A 14,784-nucleotide genomic window follows, 5' to 3' on the forward strand; every position below is an offset into this window, starting at 1 on the left:
TTTGTTAGCTGTACAGCTACATAAATGCCCTTCAGGAAACTTCTTTTTCTGTGGCTATTCCTTAAGGTGACATGTAGACAATATTTCCGTAATGAGTGACATTTTAAAACACGCTTTCATGTAAAAGGCATATTATCATGTAAAAATATTGGTCAGCATTTTCATGTGCTCTTAATAACAGTGCAACGAAGACAACTTTGCAAAGAGATCTTAGTGTACTCCGTGCTCTACGCTGACCTGTGGTATGAGTTTTACCAGTAGAGCATGTTATATATTACAAAAATTTACACTTTTTTTTAAACTTCCTCCCTCCCTCCCCCCTACAGGACTAAGTAGTACAAACAGATGCTCTATGTTTGCCTGGCACACGCTCGGTAGCTGTGCCCCTTTTTAATAACATTGATTTAGTTAGTGGTAAAACTTCTGATGCAGCTGAGATGAGGTTTTGCAAACAGCCCTATGAGAACTTGGCCTCCTGTCAAATTCATTTCAAAAGCAATTTTAGCAGTGTGGATTTTTCTCAGGAAAGCTTTGCAAACAAATTATTGTCAATTTGTTTAAATGCAAAGTCAGATGGGTACTCACGTTCACATACGAATGTGTTACAATTGCTTAGTGTAAACTTTCACATGTTCAGCTTTGTAAGTTGGCCTTGAAAGATAGAGAAAAGCACAGGGTACAGTAATTTTAGGCTTTCATTTCCTTTGCCCTTAATTCTTTCACTTGGCCAATTTCACTGGCACAGCTGCCCTGAGAGCTGTGGGTGCCCCTTCCCCAGAGGTGCTCAGGGCTGAGTTCAGTGGCCCTGTGCAACCAGACCTGACGGACCTCAGCCCGTTTGCAGTGCCAGCCCCTGTCCTGCTTACAGTCAGGGTGGAACACGTGCTGGCACCAGGGGCTGTTCAGTGCTCAGCGTGTCCCATTGGAGCAGAGCTGGGCAGGGCAGCTTGTGGCAGCCACAGCTGTGGCTCTGCCTGAACTCTGATGGGTGTTGTTGCAGTCTTAACCCGGATGGTTCACAACCTCCACCAAATCCTGGCATCTGCAAAGCTACCCTGCCATGTTACAGCTGCACGTGTTGAAACAGTTGCTTGGTGTGGTTAAAATTAAATGATGATCAATTTTTTAATTTCTTAAAAACGTTTTGAGATTAGCTTTTTGTATACTTTTCATAAAATGCAGCTATCAACTGTAACAATTGTCAGCTCCATTAAATAATACCTAAAACAGAACTTTGCTCCCTTCACAGGGAGCACGTTCAAAAGCAAACTGCCGCTTCATCCCTGTGAGTCAGCTATGTGTGTGTCAGCCACTTAGGCCTGCTTTTGGGTTTAGGTGTTTGTGGATTGCCTGGATCCCTATGCATATCCATATAAACCTCACGAACCGGCAGGCTGTGTTTGCCAGGAGTGTGCATAAGCACACGTGGCAGATGCCACACCACTAGTTACATGAGCCTGACTTGCAAACTGCTTGGTCTGCTCCCGCAGTGCTGAGCTTCTACTTCTCTAAGTGACAACTGCTGCTTGCAGTTCAAGTGGAAAGTAAAGGGCTGCTTTCATTTTGGGTGTTTTGCTGTAGAACAGGCAGATAAAATTGGGCTGCAGATAAAGGACTGAAATCAGAGTTGGAAATTGCAGGGCTGCTTCTGGAGGACCTTTTTCTACTAATAGTGACAAAGCCCAGCACCTTACTCCTAATGAGTCCTGTGGCTAAAGAGGCCTCAAACAGTCCCTTTCGCTCCGAGGCAGAAACAGCCCACGCTGCATTTACATGTGAGAGTCCCCACAACACAGTAGGAGCAGCCAGCTGTGGCCTGGGCTTTAGTCAGACTCAGCAGTTCCCTTCCTTCCTCCCAAACTGCGGAGATGCGATGTGGGATGAAAAACAGTGAACTGTGGCCCCTGGAGACTACAGTCAGAATAGTGCAACACTGCACATTAAAGATACAACCCAACACTGTCACAGTGAGTAAAAGGAGGCTTTGCCTACACATATTTTGCCTTTTTTGTACGTTTCTCTTTACATCTTTTCTGTGTACCTCTTTTTGTCCAGTGGTATTGACTATTTCTCTGCAGCATCTTCTGGTGTGTCATACCGTGACAGGTGTCCGAAGGGACACAGCAGTAGCTAGGTGGTCATTCTGACATCCCAGACCACAGATGTGTTCTAGATCAGTTAGAGGAGAGCATTTAAAATGCATGGAATGAAAAATGGTGCAGGACGAGTGAATATAGCATTGTTCAAAGGTGTGGTAATAAGTTCTTCAATTTAAGAGTATAAAATACAGGGCCGCGTTCTTTCCTGCCTTGGTTACACGTTCAAGGGAGTAGTTTTACCTCAATGCAGAAGTAGTTATGTCTCCAGAGACCCGTGTATTAAGATCAGAAAACACCCCTAAGAGTGTGGATAGTTACAGTATCCCTAAATTTGCCTTTCCTGATTCAGAATATAATGCATTGTCGGTGAATTTCATTTTTATTATTCCAAGATATATATTTTTTAAAAAGTGTTATTTTTCAACAGATCCATAAACTAAGTGTTGGTGTATGGTAAAACTAAAATACCACTGTTAGTTACACTGTGATTGTGATATTTTAATAATTACTTCTTTCTAATTTGTCTCAGCCGTGCTGCAGAAGCGGCACGCTGTTCTGTTTTAAAGGTGTTTTTAACTTGCCTATAAATGTTTTTTTTCTAATTTGTGTCTTTAAATCTGATTAAACAGTAGTTAAAAAAACAAAAAACGTGAACTTGTCTTTCCACGTTCTTTGGTGTCTGTCTGTTTTTAGTTTGTGCTAAGAATGGTATTACGTTGTGCTGTAAAGCAGTTTCTCCTTTACAGGTTACCGAACATCACAACACGAGCACTTACACTGAAACTTGGAGGGGTGCTCTGTTTAAAAATTGCTTTCATCCCATTTGCTCTCTGGGGCTTACATACAAATACTTACATGCAGTTATTTTCCATCAGAGCCGCTATGAAGAAATACGAACCTGGCTGCTCGTTAACTGGGAAATGTACTTACACAACATGGGAATCTCCATCTCAAAGCTCACTGCTCCACTGTCACTCAAGGTTTTTTCAGCTGGGAACTTCATAACTAACAAATCACAACCAGTGTTTTGAACAAGCTGCTTATTTAACTGCAGACTGCAAAGAAGGAGTCCTATGTGTGCGTGCTTCTTCTGCTGCTGGAAACGTCACTCAGAGGGCTCCACTGTTGTAGCTGCTGTTGGTGGGTGATGGTATTTTAAAGCAGACTGAGATTCCTCGACCTAAAGTCTCTTAACCGTGCAGATTAACATACAGATTGTTATAGAGAAGAAGGGAGATTGTATGCCACTATTGCACAAGTGCTGTTTCCACGACTTCCTGTCTACCACTGAGTCATTTCCTCTCTTCATCAGGTATTAATGCTTCAGAACAGACTTTTTAATGCCAGCATAATTTGCTGAAGGTCTTTACAAGGATCTGTTTCTGCAGGTGGCTCCCCCTTGGAGCAGTACTTAGAACATGTGTGCTGGTCTCTGGAAAGCCCCTACAGTATGAATGATATTTATCCACGCTGTGTTTAGCCTCCCCTTGGGAGAAAAAGCACTTGTCACTTCAACACAGCTCTACAGATACAGCTTAAGAAGCTCTGGTGACTTTTCATTCCAAGCAAAAGTGAGATACTACCATGGAAATTGCCTTCTCATGTCTGTGTTCACAATGGAGCAGGTCACAAGTACAAAGAATACCTCCGTGAACTGAAGGTTTACTGCTGCATCTAATCACACACATTTGAGCAGATGAAGATGAAATACAGTTTTCTAGTACTGCTCCAGGATGCTGAGATTTATTGGTATGTCTGATTATTCCTGCAGTGGAAAACTGACTCCATTCTTTAAGATACTGGAGAAAATGTCTCAATTTGGAGCTTTCTGGAGACAGATATATTATCCTTTGCCAATGATTAACCTTAAATTGGCCCAAGTAACTTCCTGATAACAAAGCAGGGTGTTTTAGTACATAATGCAGAAGCAGTTCTAGGGGAAGATATCTTTACCCTTGCTGTTAAATTACAAGTGGAGACGTGTATCCTCAGTGGGGTCTGCAGTTCTTCTTGGGATGGCTGTATCTAGCAGCAAAATAATTTTCTCCATGTGGGTTATTCATCAGTGAACTACAGCAGTAAAGGAAATCTCCACATTTTTATTCTTGTTATTGTTGCTTTTCAAGTGGGTTTTAATGGTATGAATGGTGTTACTGCAGAACGTAGAGGTCTGTCACAGAGGGGATTATGAATCCTGCACATCATCTGTGAGTTCTCATGTCTCTCTCTCTTTCTCCATAGGTTTCGTTGGGGATTTGTTTTGGTGTCTGTTTGCTTAATGAGCTGTTCAAATACCAAAAACCTCAGGCCCCAGAGGCCACTCCTACTGTTAGCAATACAACAAGTTTTGGAACAACCGTTAAAAGGCAAAGATAAAAATTCCAAAGGGAAGCAGAGGGCTCCATGTAAAATTGGTGTTTTTCCAGATTGCACATTGAAGCCCTCAGCAGGACCAGGTTTCTTTGTGCGAATTCACTGATGGGAAAATGTTGCTAATGTGAGGGCAGGGTGTGAGTGGAAGAGTCAGATGAGGTCAGCAGGCACGAGTGTGTCAGGAGTTGGATGAGCTGAGTGAAAGGGGAAGAAGGTGAAGTACAGACAGCAGTGCCTTCCCTGCCCCCCCATCACCGGCATGTTCAGATCCATACAGGAGCTGCTGTTTCTGTTTGTGGGGCAGTGCCTAATGTGAGGAAAAACTAAGGTAACAGAACGAGGATTTCGATGATGATGATATAAAGTGAGATTAATATACAAATTTAAAATTAATAATTTCTTGAAACATCAGGACCACCCCTTGAGCACTGGTCCATAGGCATGAATTTAAGCAGCGCAGTGAGTGCTTTCTAGCTCAGCAGTAACTGCAGGGATTCAGTCATCCTCTATCTTTTCACGCTGCACCTCTGTTGTGTAAAGAAGAATGTGCTTTAGGCTTTTCACTCCTCCCAGTTTTTCAGCGGAACACAACTTTTGATGCAGACTGAAGCAGATAGAGCTGATTTTCAGAGCTTGCTTATTTTTTCTTGTACTAACAAGTTTTGTGCATTTAAGGTACCCATTTTATCTGGGTGCGAAGAAGTTCTTAATACAACTGAACTTCTTTAAAAGGTCAGGAGAAGAACTTGCAGTCACACTTTCTGGTTGAAGGTATTTGGGATATTCAGGAGGCACTGTGGCACGTTTCTGTGGGAGGCTAACAATTACTTTTCTGAGGAGAGATGGAAGATCTCAGCATTGTGAAGGTTTTGACACTTTCACCATTGGGAACTGCAGAGAGATGATAGCATCCAGGTCTAGGGCCCCCAGCACAAGGACACAGCTTTTGGAGAGGGTCCAGAGGAGGGCCACAGAAACGATCGCAATGCTGGAGCACCATTGCTACGCAGAAAGGCTGAGGCAGCTGGGTGTGTTCAGCTTGGAGTCGGCTCTGGGGAGGCCTCACTGATGGATTCACCATCCCCGCAGGCACTCAAGGCCGGGTTGGGTGGGCCCTGGGCAGCCTGAGCTGGTGGGGGGCAGCTGTTGGCAGGGGTTGGGTGGGTGGGCTGTGGGGGTCCACTCTGTAACCAAGCAACCAAGCGCACGGGACCACGCATCCGGAGCGCGGAGACGGACTGAAGGCAGCGGGCGGTGCCTCGTCCCCTCACGTGACCGCCAGGCAGAGGGAGGCAAGATGGCCGCCGCGGGCGGGGGGAGGTGAGCGGCGCTCGGTGCCGTGCCGCCCTGCCGCAGCCCGGCGGATCGGGGAGCCCCGCGCGGCCGCGTCCCGCCGGCTTCGGGGTGAGCGGGGCGGGGACGGAGCGGCGCCGGGGGGGCGGGAGAGGCCGGGGGGGCTCCGGCCGCCGAACAAAGGCGCGGGGCTCGGCGGGTGCGTGTCTGCGTCCGCCGTGCGGCCGGAGCCGCTGGGCGGGCGGATCGGTGCGGCCGGGCCGGGCCTGCAACGGTGCTTTGTAGGGCTGCGCGCGTTCCGTTTTACGGGGTCATTGCTTTGTTTTTTCCTGCCGCACCTTACTGTGTTCGGGTTGCCCGCTCTCAGAGCTGGAGAAGTGGTGTGGATGCAGATGGTGTAGACGAGGTTTCTTCTTCAGGTTTCTTTCTTCCTCCGGCCTCCGCGGGTTGGTGTTTTAGAAGCCCGTTTCGGTTGCTTTGAAAACGTTATTTAGGCAAAATGTTGGCTGATTCAGTCCCTGTAGAAGGAGTACTTAAAAATATTTATCGCTTCATGTCACGGTGTGTGATGTCTGACTTGTCAGCTGTTCCGATGTTCATTAAATACATACATTAAGTGATTAAGGTGTCATAAAGAATTGATAACGCAGTTGAGGTGACAGCGTTTCTGTACATCAGCAGATTTTTGCAGTCTCTCCAAAGCAGCGATAACGTGTGCTTCAGCACCGGAGGGAAGAGGTGGTAAATCCGGACCAAAACAGCTTAACCCTTGTGCAAACGTTACCTTCACCTGACCCTTTGTGCTCTGAATACGTCTCGTCCTAGCTCTTGGTTTGTTCTCTGTGTCCCAAAGCAGCAGGCTGTGTGCCCTGGAGCGTTGTGAGTATTCCAAGCTCAGGAGGTTGGATTGGGAATAAAGAAGTTTGTTGGCTGAGAACTCCCTGGCGTCCGTAAGGGGAAATCAGAATGAATCTGTATACAGCTTACAGATAGACTCCTGCCTTTAGCTGAAGGAAGCTTGGGATTGTGAAAATACTTGCACTGTGTCTGAAAGCAAAATAAGTTCTTTAATTTGAGTGCATTTATGACTGTCCATGCATTGGATGCTTTGTGGTTTGGTGGAGACTAAGTGCTTTTGAAATCTGTGCAGGCAGCATGTGTTTCTTACGGTATGACCGCATGCTTCAGGACCGTTGCCATCGGAGAGGTGTTGTGCTTGAACCCAGAATGGACTTATTTTACTGTCTAGCACCACAGAGTCTTGATTCAAAGCGTTTTTGGTAGTTTAAAAGATATCTGAAGCATTGGAAGAAGCCCCATCTTAATGCCAAGCACCGTGCAGACTTGCAGTGCCGTGCATAATTTCCATAACAATGATGCATCTCCTTAAATAGTAAGGTGGCCCTTGCTTGTGGGGCTTCATGTGTCCTGAGTTGTGAGTTAAAATACCATGTGCTGTGAGTTAAAATACCATGCACAAACTCCAGCCTAATTTCAGGCACGTGTATTGAAGTAAGTTTAAAAAAGAAAAATGTGCAACTTCCAAAACGATCGAGCACAAATCTTTTCTGTATGCTTATGTTGTGTTTGTTTGTTTGTTTTTCTCTTTGCTTTATTTTGTTGGGTTCACCTAAGGAAGAGAATAATGCTAACCTGCCATGAAGTCAGGTTGTGTTTTTACAATGCATGTTCCTGTTCTTCTCTAAAGAGACCTTTCCCAGAGCCCTGTGATGGCCTTGGTCTTCAGGAGCTGCAGGAGCCTTGCCTGACAAGTGCTGCATGAAAGCATGGGGATATGAAATCTAGGGTTTTTTGTGTCAGATTTCATTATCCTTTATTTATAAGATGGACTGTTAACCAGTTCTAAGAAGGGAGTGCTTTGTGGCAGTGAAGCGTGAAGAAGTCTGGTAGTGTCATCCACAGAGATGGCTCACCCCAATGGCTTTGCAGTTTACAAACAAGGACTATTACCTTACGGTTTGCACAAGCAGCTCCAGGTGCATGTTTTAGCGTGTTTTGTGTGAGCCAGAGGTTTCAGTGGCACCTGAGGGCTCATGCTGGTGGTGAGGCAGCAGATGTGCAGCTGTGATAACCGAGAGTTCTAGCAGCTTGCTGGAGGAGGAACTTATCTGCAGGGCAGCAGGGCTGCCTTTGCCTTTCTAAGCAGAGCAGTGATGAGCATGAAGGAAACAGCTCTGCTTTGAGGCAAAAGGGCTGCTGAGTTCTTTCTTCTCACACCAGCTGAGAGTTTCTTGGCTGAACTTTGATTGCAAATGCATCGTATAACTTGCTCTGTAAGATGTTGTTATTGTGTGTTGTATGTGATTTTTAAACATATTGCTTAGTTTACTGTCGGATGTGGAAAGCAGAGTGGGAGCTGAGGCTGCAGGAGGGAGCTGGGGTGCTGCTCAGGGGGAGTGGAAGTCGGGTGGGAGTGAGCATGAAGTTGGGTTATGTGGGCTTGTGTCAGAATATGTACAAATGGCAGAAGGAATTGAGGTGCCTGAATGTGAACACTGAATGGCATTTTGGTTGCCTGGGAAGGTCTGAACCATAGGCGCAGGGCAGGGAGGTCTGTGTGGGTTGGGAGGGAGGTATGCTGTGCTGGGTGCCGGGCAGCAGGCTGCATTCATGGCATTTCTGTAGCTAAAATGATAGCAAGTACCCAAGTGTAGGCACTGCATCTCTCTAATCGGCTTCTTTTCAGCCTTCCATTTTTGTTGTAGTTTGGTCATGTGGTTTTTTTTTGTTTGTTTGTTTGTTTGTTTTTTCTTATAAGTTTTGCAACCTCTTAATTAGCTCTTCCTCCTATGAAAAGGAAAAAAAAACAAACCAAAAAAACAGTGCAACCCAACCAAACAATAGCAAAAGGAAAAAAAAAAACAACTGCATACTCCCACGGCTGTACTGCTGCTCATCCCCTCTGCACCACAGTACTTGAGCTTCATGGTGAGCACTCCGTACCTTTTGGTTTCTGACTTTTTTTGTGGGAGAGGCTATGTGTTTGTGCAGCACAATGCTGGGCGTTGTGTGCCAAGTCTGGACTTCTTTAGAACAGATTTGAGGTTTGGGTCTTAAATAGTGTCTGAGTCATGCTGTTTGGCTCATGTATTTTACGTGGCATGTGGAAGTCTGGAGCACAGAGAGTTAGTTCAGGTGCCTAAATCTGCTTTGGAATTTGTTCCTGAAATTACATCCTGGATTTGAGGCCTGAGTTTAAGGGTGTGATTTACATTCCTGCTTCTCCTCTCTTTAGCTTCGTGGCAAATCTTCTGTTCCTTAGTGTTGTGTCTTAACCAAGAGCACTCTCCTGTCTCACGTGTTGGAGCTTGAAAGCCTGTCAGCAATCATCAGAAGCTGTGTCACGTTTGATAGGAAGTTGACAACGTGCTATCACATGCAGGCATGTCTGGATCGAGTTGCTGACGACTCGTGTGATAAATGGTGCTCCTCAGAGTTCTGTGTGGCTGTAGTTCAGATATTATCACTGTTCCATCATGTTGAGTGGTTTCATTGTTCTGCTTATCTACAGAAGGGTTGCATTGTACATGGCTAGTATATGTGTTGCACATTATCTGTTGCCTGTACAGGGATTCCCACAATGTTACGTATGCAGAAGCATTAATGCACGTGAAAGACTACTGTGCATTGCATTCATAGTTCCCATTTAGCCAATACCTAAAAAATAGAATAACTTCTGTGACTAAAACCTAGAGAAATTATGCAATTGCCTTTTCATTGTAATGCAGCGTGTTTAGTCTCTGAAGTATTTTTTTTTAGGAGAATAATGGAGCCTTGTACACAACCACTGATGTATTGACATGTACAATTTGTTTTCTAATGTTAAGACTAACTCCTAGCCTTTACTCGTGCTATTTTTTTATTATTATTCTTTTAAAACAGATAAACTTCGTTGCAGGAGCGTTCTGAATACTGTGTGAAGATGGCGAGTTTGATGAGTCAGAGTCTGCTGACCTATGCAGAAGAAGGAAATGTTCCTGCTCTGAAAGCACTGCTGGAGAAGTGTAGGGATGTAGATGAGAGAAATGAGGTAAGATAATTTTTGTCAAGTTTGTTTCATACTGTAGCTTTTCTTGAATGAGTATAATCAGTGAGACCACACTAGTTAATGGAAAATACCAGCTTTATTCTCAGCTGTTTGCTTACCTTTGCACAGACTGAGCACACGTTGTTCAGTGTCTGTGAGCTTTTTAGCATCCTTCATTGTAATTTTTTCTTCACTGTTCTGAGCTGGAAAATTCGGATCTGTCCTTACATTGTGGATGGAGGTGATATCTGCAGCTGGGAATTGTTTCTTAGTTCATGGGGCCAGTTATGTGTGCTTCATAGCTGAGCTCACTTCATGGTTAGGTCAGGGTGCTCGGGGACTTAGAAAGAAATTTGCAAGTGCTAAGGATGGAGGTTTTCCAGCCCCTCAAGGCAATGTTCCAATGTTTAACCGCTTAATAATGTTTTCTTCTGATATCTTTACATTGGAGAAGGTAATTTCTGGACATGGGTATGGTTTGCACATTATTTTCAAACCCATGAGGGGTGTATACTCTGGGGGAACCCCACGCTGTTTATATGCATCAATACTAGGAGGTTTGTTTAAGTGTGAGCTCTTCATTGGAATTCAACAGTACTGAGTGCAGTTCTGTTTCTAGTTTTGGACTTGCCAAGACCTTCTCTTCCCTCTCCCACAAGCTGAGTAAAAACAAAGCAACAAAACAGAATGTCCCAGGGGAGCATGTCTATAAAGACTTGGCAGTGCCAGGACCTCTGTGGCAGCAGTTATTGCCCAATAATGGGGTTACTCTGCACTTAGTAGAAGTAGTCCTTTCCACTGCTTCTCATTGACAGTTAAAAACTGAAAACCAAGTTCACGACCTCCTGAAGTTTTGGGCCTTTTGTTTTTTGGTGTATAATTTGTGTCACTTCTTGAATTTCAGAATGGCCAGACTCCACTCATGTTGGCTGCTGAGCAAGGCAATTTAGAAATCGTCCAGGAGCTTCTCAAGAAGGGGGCTAATTGCAACTTGGAGGATGCAGTAAGTATTAGCACTTGATGCTGTTGTACCTAACTGCAGAAGGGAGAAGAAATTTCAAGTCAGGCGGAGGAAAGGTGTCTTGATGAATGTTGAGGGGACAGGAAGAAAAGAGGTGATGGAAAATGATATGTAAGCAGAATTTTATTTATCTCAGTATTTCTGAAGTTACATTCCTTGATTTCCAAGATGTTTTAAATAGCAGCAGCATCCAGCATAGACTGAGATGATTTTTTTTCTAGGGAAATAGTACTGTAAAAAGGAATTACAGTGATAGTGTTGGCTGTCATTGAAATAAGAGTACAGGTAAAATAGGGAAACACTGCATCAACAGAAAGTTGATATCCAACTGATTTTCTTGTGACAATAGTGATGTGGTCTGTCAGGGTTGTTTTTTGTTTGGTTTTTGTGTTTCTCAGTTAAATACTGAGGGAGAATTTAGATTAAAGGATAATGTCACATGATAGGCAGAACAGAAACAAGTAGAAAAGGGGACCTGCAGCCACCTGAAGTAGCAGTGGAAGGAAGTCTGATCCCCCTGAAGCAGGATCACAGATACAAGAGGCAGGGCTGGTCTAGGCTCCTGTGTATTAGCTCACTGGGTGCTGGCACTTGCTGTATGTGGGAACAGACCACTGCTGTTTTTTGTGCTCTTAGTACCATCTGCTCCCAGCCAGCAGTTCTGAGTGACTTTACATCACTCTCTCATCCTTTGTAGGTTTTGCTTCCCTGTAAAATTGTTAAGTAATTAATCTGTAGCGAACTGAGGAGTGGAGGCTGATAGATACTGGGGGGAGATGATTTGCAGTCTGTATTTGCAGTTGTATAACTGTCGGGGTGTTCACAACTTTTTTGTGTTCTTTTAAAGAAGAATTCTTAAGGAGTTGTGGATTTCCTATCATGCAAATCTACACTTGAAAAACAGTGTAATAATCATTGCAGTGTTGTAATATTGAATATCACTTTGTTTTTCCTTTTTAGGATAACTGGACGGCTCTTATTTCAGCAGCTAAAGAAGGACACGAAGCTATAGTAGCAGAGCTTCTCAATTATGGTGTCAATTTGGAGCATCGGGATTTGGTGTGTGTCATCCTGGTGTAAAGCTAAGAGATTTGGCATTTTTAGTGACATGAGCAATTTAGTGAGTTAGAAATGTTCAGTTCACTGAAAACATATTGGTCCTTTGTTCTCTGATTATGTACTCAGTGCTGTTATAACAGAAAATGGGTAAATATTGCTATTACAGTTATAAAATATTTAACTGCTTTAGTGTTAATGTTTGTTCTGCGGGGCTGTTTTTTTCCCTTTTTTGCTTTGGAAAGACACTAAACTGAGGAGTAGTGGTTATTTTCTTAAGTATCTCTTTCGTACTGTTCCTTGGTTAGTATTTTTGTAAAATGGTACTCCTTTTCAGAAGCTGCCTCTTTGTGTATACTTTTAATCTGTGCAGCTGTGATTACCTATTTAGCAGTCCTTGTCCTCCATATATTAGCACTTCATTTCATTCCTCTTGCTGAGTTTTTTTCATGTGGAAAAGTGAATAGTCTAGTCCACCTAAAGAATTGGGGAAGTTGGTTGCATGTTTAATGAGGAAGGTTTGATTGCTAGAGCTACGAACTGCTCTGTTGGCAGAAAAGAAGTTGGATACATCTCAGAATTAATTGTGTTCTGCTTAAATTAGGAAACCACTAAGAGACTTAGTGCTTCCCTTAATTGATGTTTCACTTTGAAGACAGAGTCATGCTCCCATGTCGTACTTTTTTATTTTAATGGTGGTCACATCTGCATGGCAAGCACTATGTTTCCAGGCCTGTATCAGTGACCTTGACCTCTGAAAATATGTATTAGAGAATAATAGAAATTGTGCTTACAATTAACAGAGGCACACAGTTGCTTTAAAGTTAGCTTTGAAAAGCTACCTGACCTTTGGTAAGGTTTAAAGTTAATTGCAATTAACTGCTCCCTTATAAGGATGTGTAATGTCTTTCACGAGGAGAGGATTCATTACATAGGTTACTTTGTGAAGGACAGGTTGGTGACTGTTAGACAAACTAAAATGAATCCTTCAAGTTAAATGATTTGAATTCTAGCCTTTTGTTCTGAGGTAGGGCTTTCTTTTTGATTTGTCTAGTCATTGGTTTGTACGCACTTGAAGTCTGAATTATGTGTTTACAGAAAATCAGTAACGTTTAGGGCACAGTATTCTACCAGGCTTTGTGTACAGCAGGAAGTGGATATTTGCACACATACATTTATTTCCTAAGTAGTATTCTAAGATTGTGTAGTCAGTCCTTGCTGTGTTTTGGAGTTGAATAGTGAATTAAGTAACAGTCTACAATTAGATTTCTAAAGAGTGTTTTTCAGTGATGGTGTCTGTTTGAATTGTGCTTGCCAGGGAGGATGGACTGCTCTAATGTGGGCTTCCTATAAAGGCCGTACTGAAGTAGCTAAGCTGCTGCTTGAGAGAGGAGCAAATCCAAACATCACTGGCATGGTAAGTGCTTGCATTAAGAACCATCCATTTTCCGTTCTCCAGCAAGATATTTAAAATCTGGAATCCTAATTTACCTTGATTGGCATCTTTGACAATGTAACATCAATCATTGTACTTATTAATAGAAGTAATTGCATTGATTTTGTATGACAGACACTGTTTTTTAATTAAAGTAATTAAAGGAGTACCTCTTAGTAAGATTGAAATCAGCAGGAGAGAATAGAAGAAATGAGTAGTGTATGTAATCCTGCTTGTGTAACATTTTTTGTTTTACTGCATCTTTGTAAGTTAATGGAATATCTAATCTGTGCAGGTTAGAAACAATGATTTGTTTTTCATGAGTTACCAAGTAAACTAAATTATATAATTGTGCCATAATTGTGAGACAGAATTAGGATTTTGAGATTTAATTCAACTTGTAAGTGTTTTTATAAAGAAATATATGCATCTTGACAGGTGATATCTTGACATGAATGAACAGAGAGGTGACAGGATAAGCAAGTTGGTGTCTGATGCAATAGTCACCAAGAAAGTGAAAAACAGTAGCCACGTTCCTTTCTGTGTCCCATTCTGATTCTCCTTTGAAAATAGGGAGCTTCTGCGTGGGCTGATTAATCTGCAGTCTTATTACTTAGGGATAATGCCTAACTGTTTTGATTTATTTTTCTTCTATTACATTTACAAATGTGAATGTGAATTTTAAAGCCTTGTTAAGGACTTACAAAGTTGTTTCAAAACAGCAGCCTGTTTTTAGCCATGATCTAGAGAATGTACTAGGAAATGTTATTTGTATGTCATTAGATTTAATTCTCTCTATTCCTTCTCTTGGATATCTAATCAGTATTGTTCTTGAAAAATTAAAAACAGTATTATTTCCTGTGGTTCATCTTATATTCTTTTCCTTCTAAGCAATACAGTGTTTATCCAATTATTTGGGCAGCAGGACGGGGCCACTCAGATATAGTGCATCTCTTACTGCAGCATGGAGCTAAAGTGAACTGCTCTGACAAAGTAAGTTATGTTTATGTAATATTTCATTTCTTTAATGACTGATACATTTCTTGTAAAAATGAGTTGTGTTCTTTGCATGTGATATCTTAAAATAATTGTAGTTCTTTAAAAATACATATATATCAAAACGTGTCAGTTAGTTTAATGCTTGAAATTACATTTTGCCCATAAGGTTAGAATTAGTGTACTTGAGTAAGTAATTATAAATGCAGGAAGTTTTTGCATGGTATGCTGAAGATGGCTGTGAACACTTGTTTCAGTGGAACATATTTCAGTTCTTTAACCTATTGGTTGCGTAGACTAATAGTTTTTATTGCTAGAACTTAAAAAAAAAAAAAAGTTAAAATGGCTTTTTAGATTTTTATATATTAATTTTTAAAACAACATTTTCTCTTTGTAATAACTAAGTATAGGATGAGTACTAAAATGTAGAAGATACTGAATATGACAAAATGCTTTGCAATAC

The 14,784-nt window shown here is 42.3% G+C and overlaps 1 protein-coding gene across 6 annotated transcripts in view; it reads left to right on the forward strand.

The window, feature by feature from the left end:
* Positions 1-14,784, forward strand: part of KIDINS220 (kinase D interacting substrate 220) — a 195,928-nt gene that overhangs the window by 121,355 nt on the left and 59,789 nt on the right. For 5 of the 6 annotated variants that reach the window (XM_065730710.1, XM_065730711.1, XM_065730714.1 and 2 more), the window contains exons 1-6: positions 5,766-5,876; positions 9,669-9,816; positions 10,718-10,816; positions 11,795-11,893; positions 13,209-13,307; positions 14,217-14,318. In XM_065730710.1, the coding sequence (XP_065586782.1) occupies positions 9,709-9,816; positions 10,718-10,816; positions 11,795-11,893; positions 13,209-13,307; positions 14,217-14,318 (507 nt within the window). In that variant the 5' untranslated portion in view covers positions 5,766-5,876; positions 9,669-9,708. Of the gene's footprint in view, positions 1-5,765; positions 5,877-9,668; positions 9,817-10,717; positions 10,817-11,794; positions 11,894-13,208; positions 13,308-14,216; positions 14,319-14,784 lie in introns of those variants that run through there. The other variant, XM_065730713.1, reaches the window with a different exon arrangement.

This window comes from Cyrtonyx montezumae, unplaced genomic scaffold (genome assembly GCF_038088225.1).
Source record: "Cyrtonyx montezumae isolate F1298 unplaced genomic scaffold, pur_monq_1.0 scaffold_13, whole genome shotgun sequence".
NCBI classification, from domain to species: Eukaryota; Metazoa; Chordata; class Aves; order Galliformes; family Odontophoridae; genus Cyrtonyx; species Cyrtonyx montezumae.